Here is a 20,698-nt window from a genome sequence, read left to right as displayed (position 1 = left end):
GGATATCTCCATTTGAATGTAGAAGAAAACAAGATAACATTATTTATTAATGGTCAGGGTCACTATCACATAAAGAGTTGATATAGTATTTAAGAAGACGATAAATATAAAGACAAAATAAAAAACCGCGAATTCCCAATTCTGATAATCTAATAATATACAATGGGCTACATATTGTTTAAAATTTTTATAATATGATAAGTTTTATTTGTGATAATTGTAGGAATGAGAAGCATTCAGACTGTTTCATTTCATAAGAGAATTTACAATACTAATTGATTCTCGAGAGTTGGATATCATCCAATGTTGCAAGTATCAACTGGTATTAACCGGATATAATGTTTCGAGTTGAGCTCGATATTTCTCCAGTTAAATTATTCAATATACAAAAACCATTGTACATTATTATTAGGAGGATGTTGAAAATTTCAACTCTATTGTTAAAAATAAGTTGAAAAACACCCGATTCAATTACTGAAACTTTTCATTTGTTTGTGGAATATTAAATACAAGGTTTTCTGATTTCCACAGAGAATCTCATTTAATTTATTTTTCCAACACAGGGTATTATTAATTGTCAGAAAAAAAGATTTTCTCTGAGAAAGAGAGAGAATCTTGGGGAATAGCATTCCCCGATATATCTTAAACAATTTAAGAAGCAAATTGTTCTTTCATTTTTCTACAAGTTTCTCTTGTTTGAGGAATGCTATTCTGCAAGATTGTCTCTCTTTCACAGAGAAACTCACTGATATTCTGGCAATTAATAATACCTTGTGTTGGAAATATGACCTACCTACCCTAATACGATTATTATTGTAGCTATGATAGAATGATTGATAACCTAAATGAAGTACAGGTCATTGCCAGGGCGTTTGGTTGGAAGATATCAAATCAATTTTCGCCAATCTTTGTTCAACGCTGCATGACATCGAATAAGATTGACATTGATTAAAACTGATGGTTGGAATGGCAATCTTTCTTCGTGATCCTCACTTGCAGCTATAGTCAGATCCACTTCAACCCATCACCATTAGTTGAATGATAAGCGTTGATATAATGAATACAGCTATTGGAATCTAAATTTCACTACCGTATAGCAAGCAACCTTAATGAACACAGAATTGTGTTAAATTATTCTACAATCATGATCATTTTCAACAGTTTGAACAATAACATACTGTTACAGTTGTGTTGTGAGTGATGTTGTGGTACTTATATTTTATAATAATAAAAAGTGGTTGACAATTATTTCAATTTGTGTTTTCAATAACATACTGCTTTATAGTGAACATTCATCAGTTTAATAATTATGTAACCACGAATCATCTAATTGGAATCATAGATCCTCCTCCAATGGAAAGTAACTACTATACTGCTGATGGGAATGATGTCCACATTAATTCTAGGCTTGTGCGTGAGAAGGGTCAATAATAAGATTTCCATTATATATACAGAGTGTTTCAGAAGTAGTATCGAACATTTTAGGGTATTGTTCCTGGATGATAGGAGACTACAAATGTCGTATTCTAAGTGTCCAAAACTCAGCGGTTATCCTTATAGCTGCCATTTTGTTTTTTTTCACTCAGGAATTTTTATCTCAAGAATGAAATGATGTATTGATCTGAAATTTGGCATAAATATTATTTATGCTATAAAGACTCAACTTTAAATTTTAAATTTTTGATTGCAAATTTTACAAGAACCGTTCACTTTACAGAAAATTGACAAGAGACAAAAAAGTTAGCAAATTTTTTCAAGATTTCAAGGATACCTCATTTATTAAGATTGGTCAAAGAATAACAGAGAAATTTATTATTATCGTATTGCATGTAACGCATGTATCGTAGAGAAAGTAACGTATACATTATAGCTGCATTGAACTAAATCATATTTATATGATTTGTTATTGTATCCACGTATAAATAAATAAATATCAGTGATTAGCTATCGCCTATCACCGCAATGTGAAAATATATATATTTACCGTGAAACTCTTGTGAGAGAGAATACTGTAGAGTTCACATCAGTCAATTTGTGCTGGATTACTTTATTTTGACTAGTCCGATAGAATAATTGAAAGAATAAAAACCTATATTCTTATACTGTACTTACATCAGGCCTCTGTATAGCAGCTGAGCTTGTTCTTGAGATGGTTTGTAGATTGACTGGATCATAACCATGTTCAAGTAGAAGCTGTCGACTGTCAATTTTCAGTTGTCGAATCTCCCATGCCAAATTTTTCACTGTACCGAGGGGCTGAAAAAATGAAGTTGCGATGAGTATTCTTGTTTTCATCTATTAAAATAGGTACAGCATTCGACCTATTGTCTACCAAAACACAATAACTTTTTTTCATAGAGGAGAAACTTATAAAACATCACATTTTTCCTCAAGAGATTCATACTCGAATATTAAAACAAGTTCAAGTGATGACAGCACATATTTTCTCGATTTTTCAAAGATTGCATGTAAATATTTTTTGAATATTTATTGTCTACTGGACATGATTGTTTCGGGTTTTCTCTGAACAAATAAGTTGTTGTAACGGCTCCAAATATTTGAAAAAAAATTATTTTATAGGGTTGAAAAGAGACATTCGTTCAAAATATTTTGTGTATTAATAAATCATTGAGTTTAAATGTTTGTTGACAAATAATCCAAACGTAGGATCTATAAAAAGGACTCTCGAATGGCATGCGTAATCAAAACACAAGCTGCATTGTGTAAAATCACTCAACAGAAAAATTATCAGCAGGGTCAAATGATTTCTTTTAGAATTCAGACAATAGATAAGTGATAAATTTCATCATATTTTATTATGGAGACAAGTTATCAAAAATAGCAATTAAACAGAGAGCCTGGTACTCTGCATCGTTCTCTACAAAGAGGCTACCACATCATATCCTCTCAAAACAATTAATGGTGAAGAGATAAAACTATAACCCAAGCTCATGCAATAACTGATAAATAACATCAGTTTTATAATTTATTCTTAATATTTAGTATGATATGAAAAATGATACTGTTTACTAAACAAGTTGTGTTTAGTTTGAGAATTAATAAGCTTTTCATTATTTTACTATTAAAGTTTGAAAATTCTTTGAAGTCTCCAATTTTATTGGAGTTGTATCAACCTACTGGTTAGCAGATTTGATCTGACACTTCAATTAGCTCAGATACATATTTTTCAAGCTATATTTCATTTTTATAGAATTTCTAGTCAAAAATGGAAGGAACTGAGTTTCTCAATATTTAAAATTGTAATGAGTTGAATAACTTATCAATAAAAAGGAAATAATAAGTAATATTTCTGATATTCATTTAAATGCATACCTACATTCGCCTCCTTGCCTTCCAAGACCAAACTTTCAAAATTCCTTTTATAATAAAAACATCTACTTCCCTTCAAAACTACAATCAATGGATTAAGTTATCTTTTTTTTTCTTTATTCCAAAAATTATTTTCTCAACATGAAACGAAATTGGCAATAGTTTCCAATATTCATATCACTTTTCCTACTGTCTTGTAGAGAAAAATTTTAATGACGACCTAAAATATAATGGTCGATGATTAATTTATTTTGCTTTCTTATAATGAAACCTAACCATTTTCTCAATTACTAACTTGAATGTTCTATTTTCAAATTAACTGTTTTAAACAGTGTAATTTGAAACGGTTGTTTTACAGTTGAATAGCATGTATGTAAATGTTGTTCATTGAAGTCTAAACGTTGTCACCATATAGGTATTGACTATTCACTATTGTTATTCTTTTGTAGTTTTCAAAACTTTATTCTCCTTTTTAAATAGTGTATTAAGCCTATTATTATTTTGTTTTAAAGAGGTTTGAATTAGGAAGATCACCCGCCGGTGAAAAACAATGGAATAACTTCGCCTAAGAATAATTGCATTGTATTCGTTGAATTGAAAAAAATATTGAACTTTTGATTGAAGGAATTTCAATATTGAGGCGTTCATAATAGGTACTCAAAAAAATGCAAAATAGCCTAATAATATGAAATGTTATTGTTTTTGAACAGCGTTAAATGGGAAGGTCCCATTTTACTTGGTGGGCCATTATCCCACAACTGAGGTTGTAAAGAATGTTGCTTCGCCCTATTCTTTAAATATTTCATACAGTAGATTTCAGGAGCGGCTACAATACTCATTTATTCCATTATTATTATTAGAATACAATGAATGTACAAATTTTTTTGCAACTTGAAACTCATCAGTCTAAATTCATTGGTTGGCATGACATGTGTAATGCCAAATTTGTAGTGGGCAACATGATTAAGTGAATAAGAATTGCTTATCACAAGCAGATGAAAAATAATCTATTGAAGGTAAGTAGTATATTTTTTAGAGGTGTCTTAATAAGCTTATGTATTATCGAAGTTCTACTGTATTTATTGTTAATAGTTTAAAACATTAAATTGAATGATTTTTTCTATTTATGTACAGTAGATCTACCATAACTTACAGTAATAAAAAAGTAGCTTGGGTTTAATAGAGCTGGTTTGAATGAGAAAGTTGGGCTACAATATAGGCCTACGATTGAAGCAAGGAGATAGATAGTAGATTTGAAAGTGCATATAGAATGGAATGCAGAATGTAAGGCACTTTATTTCTGATTGTTAACCTCAAAATAGAATTGCGTTTTATTAATGCATTGCACTTACCAAGTTTATACTTTTTAGGTCGTTTTCATTGAGTAGCAGCAATGCTCGGCCATCTATGTACTGCTCTTTGAGTATGCACGCACATTGTGAAAAACCTTTTATTTTTAACCATTTTTCTACATCAACGATGGACCATTCCAAGACATGTGAAGAATTAGACGCACTCGACATAACGGTACTTGCCAATACCACAGTTTTGCACATCAGACTCAACAAATTTCAGTGCAGACTTTCGATTGAATTTGAATTCACAGTGAAATTTACAAATAATAAACAGCTACAGCTAACTGTTATAAAGATGAGAATTTGGGAGCATTTTCCACTCTAGACGGACGGACATGACTAACCTGTAAAACACGAGTTCCAATGAACTACACACACACTACTGAAACATTTGCTACTGACGGCAACACGCGCATTCACATTCACCTCTGATTCATCAGCAACAACATTGGAATTTGAATCAGCTGATCATATCAGCTGTTCATTACAAAAGTCATACCAACTATAAAATTTAAATTTATATATGTTCTAGATTCTCTCTTAATTATCATTTGTTATATAAAAAAGTAATTTAAAAAAAATCGTTCTGACCGATGATATTCACGTACAAATTTCCCACGAGATTATAATGAGACTATTGAATAGTTAGTTTGGTACCTGTTTAAGCGCGGATTTCAAACGATTCATGGCAAGATCGCTTCTGTGGTTTCTTAGCGCTTTAGAATATTAAGGATATTAATTTTTAAGCTTTATCAAACTAGTAGTTCTGTGAACAGTAGACCTCACACCGTATTCTCATCCACAAGTACCAGATTGAAACCATAGACCTTATGGAAATACAGCAATAGACTGGCTTCTCCACACAACTGTGTAATCACTTGTCAGCTGATTTATGATGAATACTTCTATAGTCTGATTTTTACTCTAATATTGGCGTATGATAAAGGCTCCTTTTTCCTTTAATATTATCCTTGAAATGCAAAATTTCCAAAAACCTTGTATATACGTCGACGCGCAATTAAAAAAGGAACATACATGTTGTAATAGAACTACATAATTTTTATTATTTGTCATGAATTTTCACAATGAATAGATAAATTGCTGACGACGGTGAAAATTCATGACAAGTAAAATTATGAAAAAAATGAGAGGCTCAGTCAGTCGGTTACGAGGACGGGACCTGGAGCTATCTACTGCAGATAATCGGGCCCGGCTCTACCCTCCTTTTCCGAGACACCATTTTCCTGGTTCAGTGAGTTCAGTGAGCTAATTATTATTATCAATTTTATTATTATATATTATTCATCTTTTTTATTGAAGGCAAATCCTGTAATTATTCTATTGTTTGTTTAAAAAGTTTTCTCAATATTATTTTTATTTAAGTTTCCAGTTTCATTTTGAGTTACAATTTGATTAAATCGATTACTTAGTTCTCCAAAATATAACTGTTTTGTTTATTATTTTAAAATATAGTTCCTTTCTCATGAGTTATAGAGTTAGATCAATTTAACCTCTCGCAAGCCAAGCGATTCCCCTATTATAAATTGTTACCATAATGTCTAGGGTTGTTCTCACAACCTTATAATACCATCACAATACCATACATAATATAACCCCAATATATTCCAATTTTAAATACCCCATTACATGGTGTTGGGCGTCGTTCTCATGAGAAAGAGTTTATTAATTGACAAGATTAGCCTTCAAATTATCTATTGACATTTTCATTTCAGGTCATTATCATAATTATTATATTCTGTGTTTGATCTCGTATAATTATGTCCTCTATTCTCTCAACGTACAGGGTAAATATGATAATTGTTATTATTGTTATATTGAGATGAGTAGCTCTAGTTCTAGTGACTCTGAACAATCACCTAGTGAATTCGAGGTTTCATTATTACGTTTACCTATTGATTTAAAAGTAAAATCTCTGGATAAATCAGAATTATTAGAGCTAGGCAAATAGTTAGGTATTCACATCCCTCAATCTGTTAATATTGAATACTTGAGATTCGCTGTTGACTTGGCAAAAAAAGTTTGTATTTATGTGGACCACGATTCAGGAGCTAGAGATGCTCTAAGTCGATTACTTAAGTTAGGGTCCCTGTCTCAACGCGATCGTATTATCTTCCCTATGTTAGCCGATTACGAGCGAATAGTAGGCAAGCTAGGCAGAAATCAAGAACACATCTACGACACAGTAGCTCCCGATAACTTAGCAAATATCCTAATTCCAGAAAATAATATGGCAGGGAATGATAAAAGACCCTTTGCGAAACCCGAAAGCTATGGGGGTACAAAGAGTGAAGACTTCAACGAGTGGTTGAAAACCTTCAATAGGGCAGCAAAAATAAATAAGTGGGATGAGGATGATAAAATCTTGTATTTACCCCTCTACCTCAAGAAAACAGCATTGGCAATTTTCGACATATTTTCGGATAAAAATGAAAACGCGACATTTCTTGATGCAGTAGGCCACTTAAAAAGTAAACTTGTAGACCCTGTTCATGAAGAGACAACCAGACAAAAACTCGAAAACAGAAACAAATTACCAACAGAAACATACACAGAATACACAGCAGATATAATAAAACTTTGTCACATTCTTGAGCCTCAAATGTCAGAGAAAAGAATAGTAGGATATGTTTTGAGAGGCTTAGACGTAGGAGCATTGCAACATGTTGCTTTCATGGACAATGCATCAGTTGAAGATTTAGAGAAAAATCTCGCCAAATATGAAAGATCTCGCTTCCTTCTAGACAAAAAGTTAGGAATGCATAATGCTTCAATCGAACAGCCTGTCCAAAAAATAAATGTAGTAGATACTTTAGAGAAGAAATTGAACGATCTGAGTATTGTGGTGAAAAATTTGAGTAGAAATGTAGGTCAATCACAAAATCCCAAACCTAATAGACAGTTTGGAAATAGGAGCGGAAACTTTTCCCCACACGAAACAAATCAGAACAACTTCCAAAGACAACCTTATTCAAACAATAATAATTACAATGATCGCGACAGAAACACACAATCACATAATCCTAATCCTAATAGACAGTTTGGAAATAGGAGCGGAAACGTCTTCCCACACGAAACAAATCAGAACAATTTCCAAAGACAACCTTATACAAACAATAATTACACACAATCAACATCAGTCAATTACAGGACACCAATCAACCCTAATAGGACTAGATTCTGTACATACTGTAAGAGGAATAATCACTGGAAAGACGATTGTTTTTTCTTATCAAAAAACTCGAATACAGGATCCCGAGCCTAGACGAATCGGATATGAACTTGGGATCCGGATTTGAAAAACAAAGCGCTGAATTTCCATTTGATAATTATTCTCCAAATTCAATTGATAAAGAAGAAATCACATGTAATATAATATCTTCTGTATCAATGAAAGATGAACAATCCAAAGCGATAGAATTTGTCAGGCAGTTTTTTCTCAATGCCAATAATAATCAGTTATACTCAAATGAAAGTGAAAATAATTGCTCTAACGAAATAGAAAGTGAAACCAACTTCAAACAGCTATTGTCTTCCGAAATGCATGCTCAGCACGAACTTGGAATGAATGGATCATTGACTAAAGAGAGAAGAATTCAAGTCCCAGTACTTACTATTAATGGAAAATTCAAAGGAAAATATGTATCAATTACCATTGACACCGGTACGAACGTAAACATAGTTCAAAAAAATCTTTTAAGTAGCGATGATCTAAAACATTTGAAAAATAGTAGTATTGCTTTATCGGTAGCTAATGGTTCATTAATGCCGATCACAGGAATGATCTCGAGTGAAATTCAAATACATGACAGGAAATTCGAAGTAAATTTAGTAATTTCTGAAGACTTACAGGCCGATATTATTGTTGGAAATTCCTTCTTCTCAAAATATAAAATGAAATTAGATTATGAGAATAACATCATTTCAATGACCGATAATGGTAAAATAGTCGAATTAGACATGGATAAAGAGTGGATTTGTACATTAAATAGATTACACAACGATTCTGAAACAAATATTACAAAAGAAGTCTGCATACCCAATCCCGTAAATTTCGTCAAATGTGCTCTTGAAACAATAATCCCCGCTCAAAAAGACGTGAATGTCAAAGTCAATCTAACACAAAAATTGCTCAAAGTATCCCATTTTACTCCAAATGAATCGTTATTACATAATAAAAAATTGCATGTGCTTTGGAATGAGGATGATTTTGAAACAAACATGAGTGAAATTAGAATTTTAATCTAGGAAGGCAAGATATAAGATTGTTGCATGAAACTATTATTGGTGAAATTGAAGGAGAAGTTTGTAATTACGACGAATCTGTTTCATTAGTAGACTCTGTTCTATTCGATGGAGGGGGTTGTGAAATAGATATTAATAAAGATCTTACACCAGAGCAAAATTCCAAAGCGAAAAGACTCATCAATAAATACAAACACCTATTTTCAACAAACGAAATTGATTTCGAGGAAGCGAAATTACCCGAATACAAGTTCAAACTTACAGATTACACACCCATTGCTAAGTCACCGTACAGATTACCTATCGCTCAAAGAACAGAAATAGACAGACAAGTAGAGTTATTGATAAAAGCAGGAATAGTTTGTGAAACCCAGAGTCATTATGCTTCTCCCGCATTTTTAGTTACAAAAAAAGACGGTGGATTCAGATTGGTTGTAGACTATAAAATGTTGAACGAGAAAATATTACCGGATAGATATCCCCTTCCCCTTCTTCAAACAATTTTTGATTCTCTTGACAATTCGGATTACTTTTCCACCCTAGATATCAGACAAGCATTTTTCCAACAGCCATTACACGAAGATTGTCGAAAATATGTAGCATTTGCAACTCATAAAGGGCTGTACACGTTCAAAAGACTACCTTTTGGTCTTAGAACATCTCCAAATGCTTTCCAACGAGCAATCAACCAAGTATTCAATGATTATTTGTATAGAGGAGTTTTGATTTACTTGGACGATATCATTAGCTATGGAGAATCATTTGATAAGCAATATCAACAGCTCGAGAAAACCTTGAAAAGATTGCAAGACGTAGGACTAAAATTGAATACATCTAAATGTCACTTCTTCTACCGAAAAATTAAAGTACTTGGACACACTGTCTCAAAGGAAGGGATACAACCCGCTTCCGAAACCTTGGAAGCTATCGAAAAATACCCTATACCCAAAACTGTCAAAGATGTCAGAGCATTTCTTGGTCTTAGTGGATTTTACCGAAAATTCATTCAAAACTACGCTATAATTGCAAGACCCTTAACAAATCTGATATCTAAAAATAACGAGAATAAACCAATCACTTGGGAAGAAGATCAGCAGAACGCATTCTCGGAAATAAAAAGCAAACTTTTATCACAACCCGTACTTCATCATTTTAATAATGATAAGGAGGTAGTGGTACACACAGATGCTTCTCGAGTTGGAATAGGGGGCATTATCTCGCAGCCTGATGACAATGGAAAATTACATCCAGTAGCTTTTGTTTCCAGAAAACTGACAAAACATGAAGAAAATTGGGCAGTAGGAGAGATTGAACTTCTATCAATAGTGTATTGTGTAAATTATTTCAGACAATACTTAATTGGCCGATTGTTTACAATCTACACAGATCATGCTAGTTTACAATACTATAAAACTTGGAAAAACCCCAGTATTCGAGTCAGTAAGTTACTTATGAAATTAACGGAGTTCACGTTTGATTTGAAATATAAACCAGGAGCCCAAATGCACGTACCTGATGCCTGAGTAGATATCCACTAGAGAAGGATATAACTGATCTCACAAAGGACGAAAACTACAATATATTCGAAATAGAAGAAATAGACATAAAGACTTTACAGAAAAATGATGAGAGTATAAGAAAAATATATGATGCAATACGAAACCCTAATCATAGTGATACAGCTACGATTAGAAAGGCGAGAAAATACACGATCGAAAAAGACATTGTCTATCTGAAGAAATTTGATGGGCATACCAATCAATTGAAACTTCTCGTACCCCGATCTCTTATCAATAAAATCCTTGAAACATTCCATGATGATTCCTTAACAGGTGGACATACCGGCATTTATAAAACCCATGAGAAAATATCATCGAAATATTATTGGGAAAATATGTATGAAAACATTGCGAATTATGTAAGATCATGTAAAAATTGCCAAGAGAGAAAAACCCCTACTACGAAGCCTCAAGGTTTCTTATCACCCATCAAGTGTGATAGTAAGCCTTTCTCAAGTATCATGATGGACTACATCGGTCCGTTAGAGAGCTCAATGGGCTATTCATACATTCTAACGATTGTTGACTTAACGACCCGATATATTTTAGCTGAACCTTGTAAACACGCCGACGCAAATAATACCACTAAATGCTTATGGAAATTAATATACCGATTTGGCGTTCCAAAAGAAATTCGATCCGATAGAGGTACACATTTTGTAAATAAAAAAGTCGATGACCTTATGGTTGAGCTTGGAATCAAACACATATTAGGATCATCAAGTCACCACCAAAGTCAAGGTCTGGCCGAAAGAGCCAACCGGACAATTCAAGAGATGCTAACAGCTTACGTAACCGATAATAGGAATTTGTGGGTACAAATGCTGCCGAAAGTTTTATTCGCATACAATACTTCGAAACAATGCTCTTTGAAATATACACCTTTTTTCTTATTGCACGGTTTTGAAGCCACTACTCCTTTAGATTTGAAAATCTTTCCCGAAAATGACGACGTCACTTATCATTTAGACGCGAGATTAGCAAATCTTAAAGAAGTGCGAGAACAGATACCATCAATCTTATCAGATGCACAAGAAAAACAGAAATACTATTACGATAGGAATAGAACAGATTGCATTTTTGAATCAGGAGATTTAGTTATGGTCCACGATCCTGATGTAAGACAAGGACAGTCTAGGAAATTAGTCAAAAAATATTCAGGCCATATGAAGTAGTAAAGAAAGTAACAGATGAAGTCTATGAGATATTTTTTCCGCTACGAGGTACTTATAAAAATGTAGCTTTTCATGTAGATAAATTGAAAAAATATTTCATACGAGATCCCATCAATTAAGTGTTTATTGTTCTATTGTCTAACTGTATTCTTTATTCCAGCACTTTTCTTTATGCTAGCAATTATACCTCGCTCATCCTAAATCTTTGCCTTTCATTAATTTAAAAGACAATTGATGAGAAGAAATCGAGATGAAACATTCATGTAATTTATTTATTTTCCAAATCATTGAAAAACAATATCATGCTTACAACTGAATTTTTAGAGAATTTTGTTTGCGAGATCAGTATTGACTTGTGAAGCGATCAAATCCATTTTCTCACGACTAGATATCGAGATGATTCTCAAATCACAATAGTATGCAGTTTTCAATCAATCAATTAATTAATTGGATTTCTACTTCGATGAAACAATGAAATATAATTGAGCTCTGATAAACAATTTTACTAGACATTCTAACGATGATTCATTATTAAAAGATGTGAATTGTTCTCACGTTTTTGTTTATGAATGAATGCTATTTGAAAATCATCAAATACGATTTATGCTTGAATATTATTTTCTTGACTCGTATGTAATAAAATGTTTCTCTTTTTCAGAAACGGATGATTCTTGATATAATAATTTACTTATTTATAAGATTATTTATGTGAAAACGTATATTTTAATAACAATATTATCTGTATTGATGTTAATGAAATAATCAATTCCAGTAGGTGATTACGATTGGAATATAAGAAATAGCTATTAATTTGACCATTTACATAATCTATTTGTCAAATTTCATGAAAATCTATTACCGCGTTTCGCAGTAAATGCGCAACATATAAACATTTAAACATTCAAACAATCATTTGAACATTAAGAGAAATTCCAAACCGTCGATTTGAATCTTAGACCTCACTTCGTTCGGTCAATTAATTAGACAAACGATAATAATATAATGCTATAGTGTAACATCGCTCCTAGATCCTACTGGAACTTGTTTTCAGCAAAAATATGTATGAGATAAATTCAAAGATATTTTCTGTTATACAAGTAACCCAATAATAATAATAATAATATGATTGTGATAGATTTTATTTTCAAAATGAAAGTGCATTTGTGAGGATGGTAGGTAGTTTAGAAACTTGTACCCTGGAGCCAAGAGTATCCTTAGAAAGGTGGTACTTTGAGATACTAATTTGTATTTTTAGGACAACAGGTTTATCAGCTAAATAATCTATTCATTCATTATAGGTACACTATATTTTATAAGGGTTGAAAACATTTTGTCAAGCTAAAATATTGAAATAATTGGACCTACTATTATGAAATCATTTTTTCAACAAAAAAAATCAAAACTATTGTCATGTCCTTGAAAAAAAACTTATGTTCAATAATTCATAGCTGAATATATAAGTATGGTAAACCGGGGTGATGAATTATTATTTTGAGGGGTTGAAATTTTAAATAGCTTGCAATCAATACCGGTGCTCTTCAAGTTTGTTTAAGTTTAAAGAAAGCACTAACAATCATATCAATTGTATTTTTTCAATTTTTAAAGGGTATTTTCCGATATAGAGGTGAATATTTTTCTTCACTTTGATGAAGATATTTTTTGGAAATAAGAGACAATGTCAACCATGGGTTAAAGTGACCTTGTCTATCTTTGAAAAATATATTGAATCAAGTTCATTATCAAGAGTTAAACAGAGCGAAGTCAACTTTAAAATAAATAATAACATTAGAAACGAATGAGATCCACTTTTGGAACCAATCCAAAAAACCAAACTTGAAAAAAATCACAAATCATGTTTAATTAATAAATAACTTGACGAGGCACCTGTTTCAACAGTGTATACTGTAAACAAAGAATGTAAATGCTGTTAAATGAAATGAAATCAAAAATATTTTAGCGTCTGCTGCTCAAAGATCTTTTGTAGCGTCGAGGCTTGTTATATGGATGTACCAATTAAAATATTATAATAAAAAGGCAAAAATAGAATAAATATACACACTAATATCGTAAGTCTTTTAGAAATTGGTTTTCCAATTTTAAGTTTTTTGACAAGGAAATATCACAGGATGCAACAGGTAGATTGGTTTTATGTCGATAGTTCAACTACTTTGATATTCATAGTCGACAATATATCGATTGCAGAACCTTGATAATGATTAGGGCATTAGGGTATCGATGTTAACATCAATTTCAAATAACAGAAATTGGAGATGAACGGATTTGAATATGTTTCCGCAAGGTGAAGCAAAAAGTAGCCCGATTGACAGTACTTAAAAAGAAAAATATCAAAATGTATTCAGTTTTAATATCTGCAGAGATTTCTAGCCTCTCGACGATTTGTGTTTGCAATACTGTACTGCAGACGTGATGTCAACCTTCCATCTAGAATTTATGAGTTACTGAACAGCATTTTGTTGAATTCAAAGAATCCTAGGAAAGCACAGTCCTAAATATGACCATAATACATCATAAACATAAACAAAACATTATGAAATGCATGACACAAAAAATAAATCAAATACGAAATAGTGTAAAGTTTTAGCTATTTTGAGAATTATTTAGGAATGTTTCATCATTTCGTCAAGAGAAAACGTTTCCAATCAAAGAAATGAAAAAATAAAGATTATCATGAAAACTGCTCTTACGCCCCCGTTTTGGTAAGCCAATTTTCTGACAACATCATTAAAGCAGTTCATGATGGTAAGATCCAATGTACCTAGAATACAGATATTTTTCATTCTAGGTAGGCCTACCTTGGTAAGATGGTTATGATGGTTTACCCAGGACCTCCTATATAGGGCTACTACCTCATTTGAATGATCACAGTTTACTGTTCTGACAAACATCATCTGACTGAAACATAAAAATTGTCTTATAATATGAAACAAGAAACGTGAATTTTTAAAGCAGTAGACAATAACCTATAAAATAGGGTTTGATGGTTATTGAAGCCTCATGTTTACAACGATAATACATTTGAATGTAAAATAAGTATTAATGTGAATGTTCCAATTTTCAAGCATTATAAATCAATGTCTTCAAGTGCAAAGAGAGTTGCTTTTATCACAAAAATAGTCCCCACTGCTCCAAAAGAAAAGTACGAATTTGTTGATGATTTAGTAACAGGAAAGTTCACGTCAATTTATAAAGCAAAATTGAGGAACGACAATCAGAATAAGGATATCAAGCTTTTTGCCATTAAAATACTGAAGCGCTACGAACTTCACTTGAACGAAAGAGAAGTAAATATTTTAAAAAAGCTGGACGACTCTAGACATATTGTGAAAGTGTATGATTTTATAGAGGAAGAGCCCAAACTATTTTCAATTGTAATGGAACTGTGTATGACAGATTTGTATGAGATTTTGATTGAGAAAAAAATAGTAGTAGAGGTGCCTGAGAAGAAAACAATGTTCAGTCATATATTGAGAGGTTTGGATGCTATACATTCAAGAAACATTATACATAGAGATATAAAGACTAAAAATCTGTTGCTTTCTTACGACGGATACGTGAAGATAGGTGATTTTGGAATTGCATGTCAAGGTCCACCGTTTTATGCAGATCATTCAACCATTTTTACAGACCAAGTTGGTTCACTGTATTACAGGGCACCTGAAGTTCTTCTGGGAGAGAGAAAGTACAGCGAACGTATTGATCTATGGGCTGCAGGATGTGTAGCTTATGAGCTATGGTCCAATGAAATACTATTCAAGGGAACCAATGAGAAGGACCAGCTGGAGAAAATTACAGAAATATTTGGTTTCATATCTGAGGAGTCCTGGGAAGCGGTGAGGAAATTAGATGACCATGCTGAGTATGAAAGAACAACTGCCTACAGATATAGATTGGAATCTTCTCTTAGAGACAAGCTTGAAGCCATCACCAAGGATGAAGGCGTCATAGAGATGATGCTTAGCCTTCTCAGTATCAATCCCTATCAGAGGAAAACAGCTGAGGTGCTTTTGTTGCACAATATTTTTGATATTGGATCAAAGCCACCTCCTGCTTACAATCTTTTTTCTCTGAAAATGGTTGTTGAAATGTGGCCTCGCACTGCTGCCATTCCAAGTAAGTTAAATTCCAAAATAAAATTTATTAATAGCTACACATTTTACCAGCTTGTAAACAATTTTTATCAATTCATCACATAATAATATAATTCTAGTACTGTACTTGGAATACTCCCATATGAAAGTTATTAAATTAAAAAAAAAACAACATTAGTACAGTGGGCCTACCAGTACCTGAGATTGAAATAGTATGAGTAATTACTAATTAAAATTTTATACAATTTACATACAAAGCACAATTTCAATCACACATATTTATCAATTGATTGAAATTCATCAAAGCCTATAATATTGATTATTCACATTCAAAATACAATTCCGCATTCACACTCAATCAACATTAACTTCTGTGAACAGCTTCAGTAAATTTTTGGAAGGTCTCTGGTGAACATTAAATTCGGGAGTAAGGTTTTTATTATTATTTTTACTTAGAGAATGTTATATTTAAAAATATATTCTACCAAGTTGAGTAGAGGCTATTTTTGGTGGACTAACTTGGAAACACTTTTTTTTAATCATCAAAGTATATATAGGATATATTATATAGAATGTTATAATGTTCCACCTATTATATAGAATAATACACTTATGACATAGATTATCTATTAGATATTATCTGGAAGTTAGTTGAAATAATATCAAAAATTGATAAAGAAATATTAAAAATATTGAAATCAATAATATTATATTATGAACTTAAGTAGGTAGTAGGCAGCCCCCTGCTGAATGCAAAGCGCAAAGGCTTCTACCCACCACAGAAAACGCGAGTCAGAAAAGATAAATTTGAAATCAAGAATAATGAATTCATTGAAAAATATGTAGTCTAACGTTAATAAGAGAAAGGATACAATAGTTATAGGCCCTGTAAGAGCAAAGCATTGGATGAGAAACTGTTATCTCAAAAATTTCACTTTTTAAAGAGAGGATAATATCTGGAAAACTACCTAACTGTTGAATCCATGGCTTCAAGTTCAAAGAGAGTTGCTTTTATCACAAAAATAGTTCCAACTGCTCCAAAAGAAAATTACGAGTTTGTTGTTTTTATTAATTATTTCTATTAACTGTTGGAGACATAAAATTTTACTTGACAAGAATTGTGAGAAAATTATCAAGCTTCATTTTCGTATCGATAGTCATGTCGATGGAACATGTTGTTCCCAAAATGTGAGCAAAACAATATGTCTGTAGTCTCTTCAATTATAATTATTAAAGGAATTTCATATCAAGCTCCAAGTTCTTGTTCCACGCATATTTTTACATGATTATTTTAACTTGAAGGCATTATTTATTAAGTAAATTTCCATAGAATTATCACGTCTATGAGTTGCCGTCTTTTAACTTATATTAAAAAAAGATTCATCTCGAAACGTTATTTTACTGTATATATATGCCTACAGTATTTTTGTCTGTATGCTAATATGAGTAAAATTTTGTTAGAATTAGGTCCTTATACCTTTTGTAGAATAAAATGAAACAACAATTGAACATTTATATTATCAATTTCAAATTGGAATAAATCAATAAAAATTATTCAATATTGCAGGATGCCCTTTCCGTTACAACATGAACTTTGACATGGAAGTCGATCCAGACAGAGATGAAGAGGAGAAAGACGAAGAAGATGTAATTGGGATGAAAGTGAGATTAAGTCGCTTGAGGATGAGAGATCAAAAATATCGTGTCCATAAAAAAATGAAAACAATTCTACAAAATTCTTAAGAATTTATTGAGTTTGAGCCTACAATTTAATTTTCACCTATAGAATACATTGAAAACTTTTTGATGGATAAGTTAGTATAATTGAGTAATTAGAAATATTGTAATAATATTTTTGTATTTCAACTTTATTACTTCTTATATCTTCCTGGAAAATTAATTGATATAACCTATCTATTTCACTATCCATGACGAACTGGAAGTTAATAATTCGTTTTTGAACTATTTTTGACCAAACTACAGTCAGGTTTTTTTAATAAAAGTTATTAGAAACTATGGTGATCACAAGTTGAAAATGGGTTTGATAAAACCCGAAAGCGCTCCACGTGAGTACTAATTTTTAATAACTTGTATTCAAAAATCCTGACTAGTAGCGTCAAAAATAATTCAAAAACTAATAATTTATATACGGTAAACTGTTCACATTTATTATTTATTCTTGTGAAACCAATTTTTCAAATGGGATAGAAATTAGGGCTGAATAATACAATAATCTATACTAATACAACATATTATATGATCAAATAATTTAAGGGGTTTATACTGAAAATTAAAAGACTAAAAAAAGTATTGAAAAGTTGGTAACTACATATAATTCAAGCTATGAGGCAGTAAGCAGTACAGGTATCTCATACATTACAATACCTTAATATTTGAGATTTGTTGGCTTCTATAATATTTCTTAATGTAATCAAGCAAGTATATAAAGGGGAAAAATCTTAGTGAATAATTGAATATATTGTATCATCTATTTAAATTGAAGTGATATGAGATAGGAATAATATAATTTATATAATATCAATTCATATTTTTTCAGCAAATTATAAAAATTTTGAAAAATCAGATCTATATAGGCCCTAAACTTCTTTACTTTCCAATTTCAAGATTCTATCTGTACCGTACAAATTTTACACGAATCTTATCAACTACTATCTATAGTTGCTTGCATAATGTGATCAAAGAATTTATAACTATAAAATAGATTTGCACGAAATAAAAAATACACACTAGACAAAGACTAATATCCGTGAAATTGAGTACCGTAGCCTACTGGAGTATTATTAGAGAACAATCTGTAGTACATACATAATATCACTCACATCCATCATAGATAGATCATTAACGTCTGCAGTAGACGTGTGAATTTTGTAGTGGTACCACAACAATTATGCTAATAAAGCATTTATAGCCAGCTACTACCTGCTTGATTATGATTATGTCAATGACAGGATGGTTAAACTGATCACCAGTAGCAGATAACAGATTTAAAAGAGCCTATAACAGTCAGGTCAAGGATCTGTTCTTCATGTTCTCTGTTACTAATTAATCATTTTTTTTAAAGATCTCCCACTAGTACGGTACGTACATTTAAAACGGGAAAAGTTTGTTAACTATTGTTCCATAGTGGTAGTCTACACATTTATGACAATAAGAAATGTGCATAGGTGAGTGAATGTAATGAAATGGAGTAGTCTTACTTATAGAGTTTCTTAAGATGAAAAAATACATGGGAATGATAGTTTTTGAAAAAGAAAACTCTTAGTTAAAATTGTTGTTGACTAATCGCTATGAAGTATTTCAAACTTGCGGTTATTCGAACTTGATAAATTTAATATAATAAGAAATAAGAGAATATATTCTGTAATAATTACTGAGTATAACATCAGTGAAGGAAGTGGTACACATATATTATTGTATGTAACATATAACAGTTTAATGGGTGAATTGTGTATGCTATTCGTTTACCCTGGATTCTGTTTCATAGCTGAAGAGTGAAAAAAACATTCATCTACAACTGTAAAAAATAAGCATCAATCAAACAATATATTCGGTTTCACAATATACAGAGAAGAAATAACTTATACCGGTACTCAATTTCCATTCACAAGTTACATTCTGTGAGGTTTCCATCAAGTAGATAGCTCATGGATTTGAAAAAAGAAACTGGAATAAGCTATATAGGCCTATAAAATTGACGCTGGAATAATTCAAATTCGCAACTTCTTCATCTCTCCGATCAGGGCTCCTCAAGCAAAGCTAAGAATTTCAAACATTTGATAGCTCAAAAAAATCATTTCGATTTCTTGGCATGAGCTAGTGAAATTCTGTCTTGAATTTAAATTCACAATACACACAAGGATGTGAGGAATTCAGGCTGAATACAATAAACTTCGCCGATTTTTATCATGTCACACAGAATTTTTAGGAACCTATAATAAGATATCTCTATTATTACACTATTCATTAAGGCTATATAGCAGCAATGAAATTTTCTATTCCTCAAACGGTACCAATAAGAAACTTATTTCTCACATTTGTAATATTAATTCATGAATGTTTCAATCATTAATTAAAGAAGATCCAGATTGAATGTAAATCCTTTTCCCGCTCCTCTTCATCCTTCATTCATTACTTATCTTTTATACCCTCTATCAGCCTATTAAATGGTAAACCAAAACTTTGCTGGAACTCCTTTATTTATTTTAAGCACACCCCACCCATAAAGCCTGTTTAATTTCATGTTTGGATTGGATGTATTGCTTTTGTATTTTTTTCTTTTTTGTTTGATTAAATAAAATTATTGATGTATTGATTGATTGATCGATTGAAGTGCTGTCAACTACCCCGAAGGCTTCTGCTAGCTAAGAGTAAATTCGATGTGAGCTACTATCCAAAAATTATTTGCCAGCTCGGAAATCGAACCCTGTTCCTCTCATTTGCCTTCAGGGTGGTTGATATTACCATAGAGTAAAGATACCGTTATACACTACTTGTATTTGTGTTATATATGTTGATACTACTCGAGTTATTCGTCTCTGAGATTATAATTTCATCGTTTCATATAATAGCATATTATTTTGTTTCATATTCATTATAGTTGAACAAAATCAATTCATGTATTTTTATTCGTAGAATGTATCAATCCTTTGATGAAAAATTAGTCACTGAACAGCTAGCAAATTCTTAAGAACTAATTAGGAGTTGTTCAGTTAATTTTGGCTCTCACTCTTAATCACAAAATTTATTGTAATTGTGATTATGAAATCAGTCCTTCCGCATCATGAATTTTTCTCAATTCTTGCCAACTACTAGAGAATATCTTAACATTAATTGAGAGAGACCAGTGAACATGATGGAAGGATGGAAATGTCAGTTATGTTTGTTTA

At 31.7% G+C, this 20,698-nt stretch overlaps 2 protein-coding genes across 2 annotated transcripts in view; one reads left to right on the top strand and one right to left on the bottom strand.

The window, feature by feature from the left end:
- The window catches only part of LOC111056381 (sphingomyelin synthase-related 1), a 30,079-nt gene extending 24,979 nt beyond the window's left edge, over window positions 1-5,100 (bottom strand). Inside the window, exons 1-2 of the mRNA XM_039438049.1 lie at window positions 4,683-5,100; window positions 2,113-2,256 (exon numbers count right to left, since the gene is read on the bottom strand). Of these exons, the coding sequence (XP_039293983.1) occupies window positions 2,113-2,256; window positions 4,683-4,886 (348 nt within the window). The 5' untranslated portion in view covers window positions 4,887-5,100. The remainder of the gene's footprint in view (window positions 1-2,112; window positions 2,257-4,682) is intronic.
- A 9,437-nt stretch (window positions 5,101-14,537) lies between these two features.
- On the top strand, window positions 14,538-17,662 carry LOC111062262 (cyclin-dependent kinase 5 homolog). Its single transcript, XM_022349958.2, has 2 exons — window positions 14,538-15,813; window positions 17,359-17,662. Exons 1-2 carry the CDS (start codon window positions 14,775-14,777, stop codon window positions 17,532-17,534), a joined length of 1,215 nt encoding a protein of 404 aa, XP_022205650.2. The 5' UTR covers window positions 14,538-14,774; the 3' UTR covers window positions 17,535-17,662.
- The last annotated feature ends 3,036 nt before the right edge of the window (window positions 17,663-20,698 follow it).

Source organism: Nilaparvata lugens, chromosome 11 (assembly GCF_014356525.2).
Source record: "Nilaparvata lugens isolate BPH chromosome 11, ASM1435652v1, whole genome shotgun sequence".
Lineage (NCBI taxonomy): Eukaryota > Metazoa > Arthropoda > Insecta > Hemiptera > Delphacidae > Nilaparvata > Nilaparvata lugens.
The sequence above is the reverse complement of the archived record's forward strand: the minus strand, read 5'-3'. Positions and strand labels throughout refer to the sequence as shown.

Excerpts from the sequence above, each read along its gene's own strand:
- LOC111062262 (XM_022349958.2), top strand. The coding sequence starts at position 14,775 with ATGTCTTCAAGTGCAAAGAGAGTTGCTTTTATCACAAAAATAGTCCCC. Across the intron at positions 15,814-17,358 it reads TCGCACTGCTGCCATTCCAA|GATGCCCTTTCCGTTACAAC; the intron begins GTAAGTTAAATT and ends TCAATATTGCAG.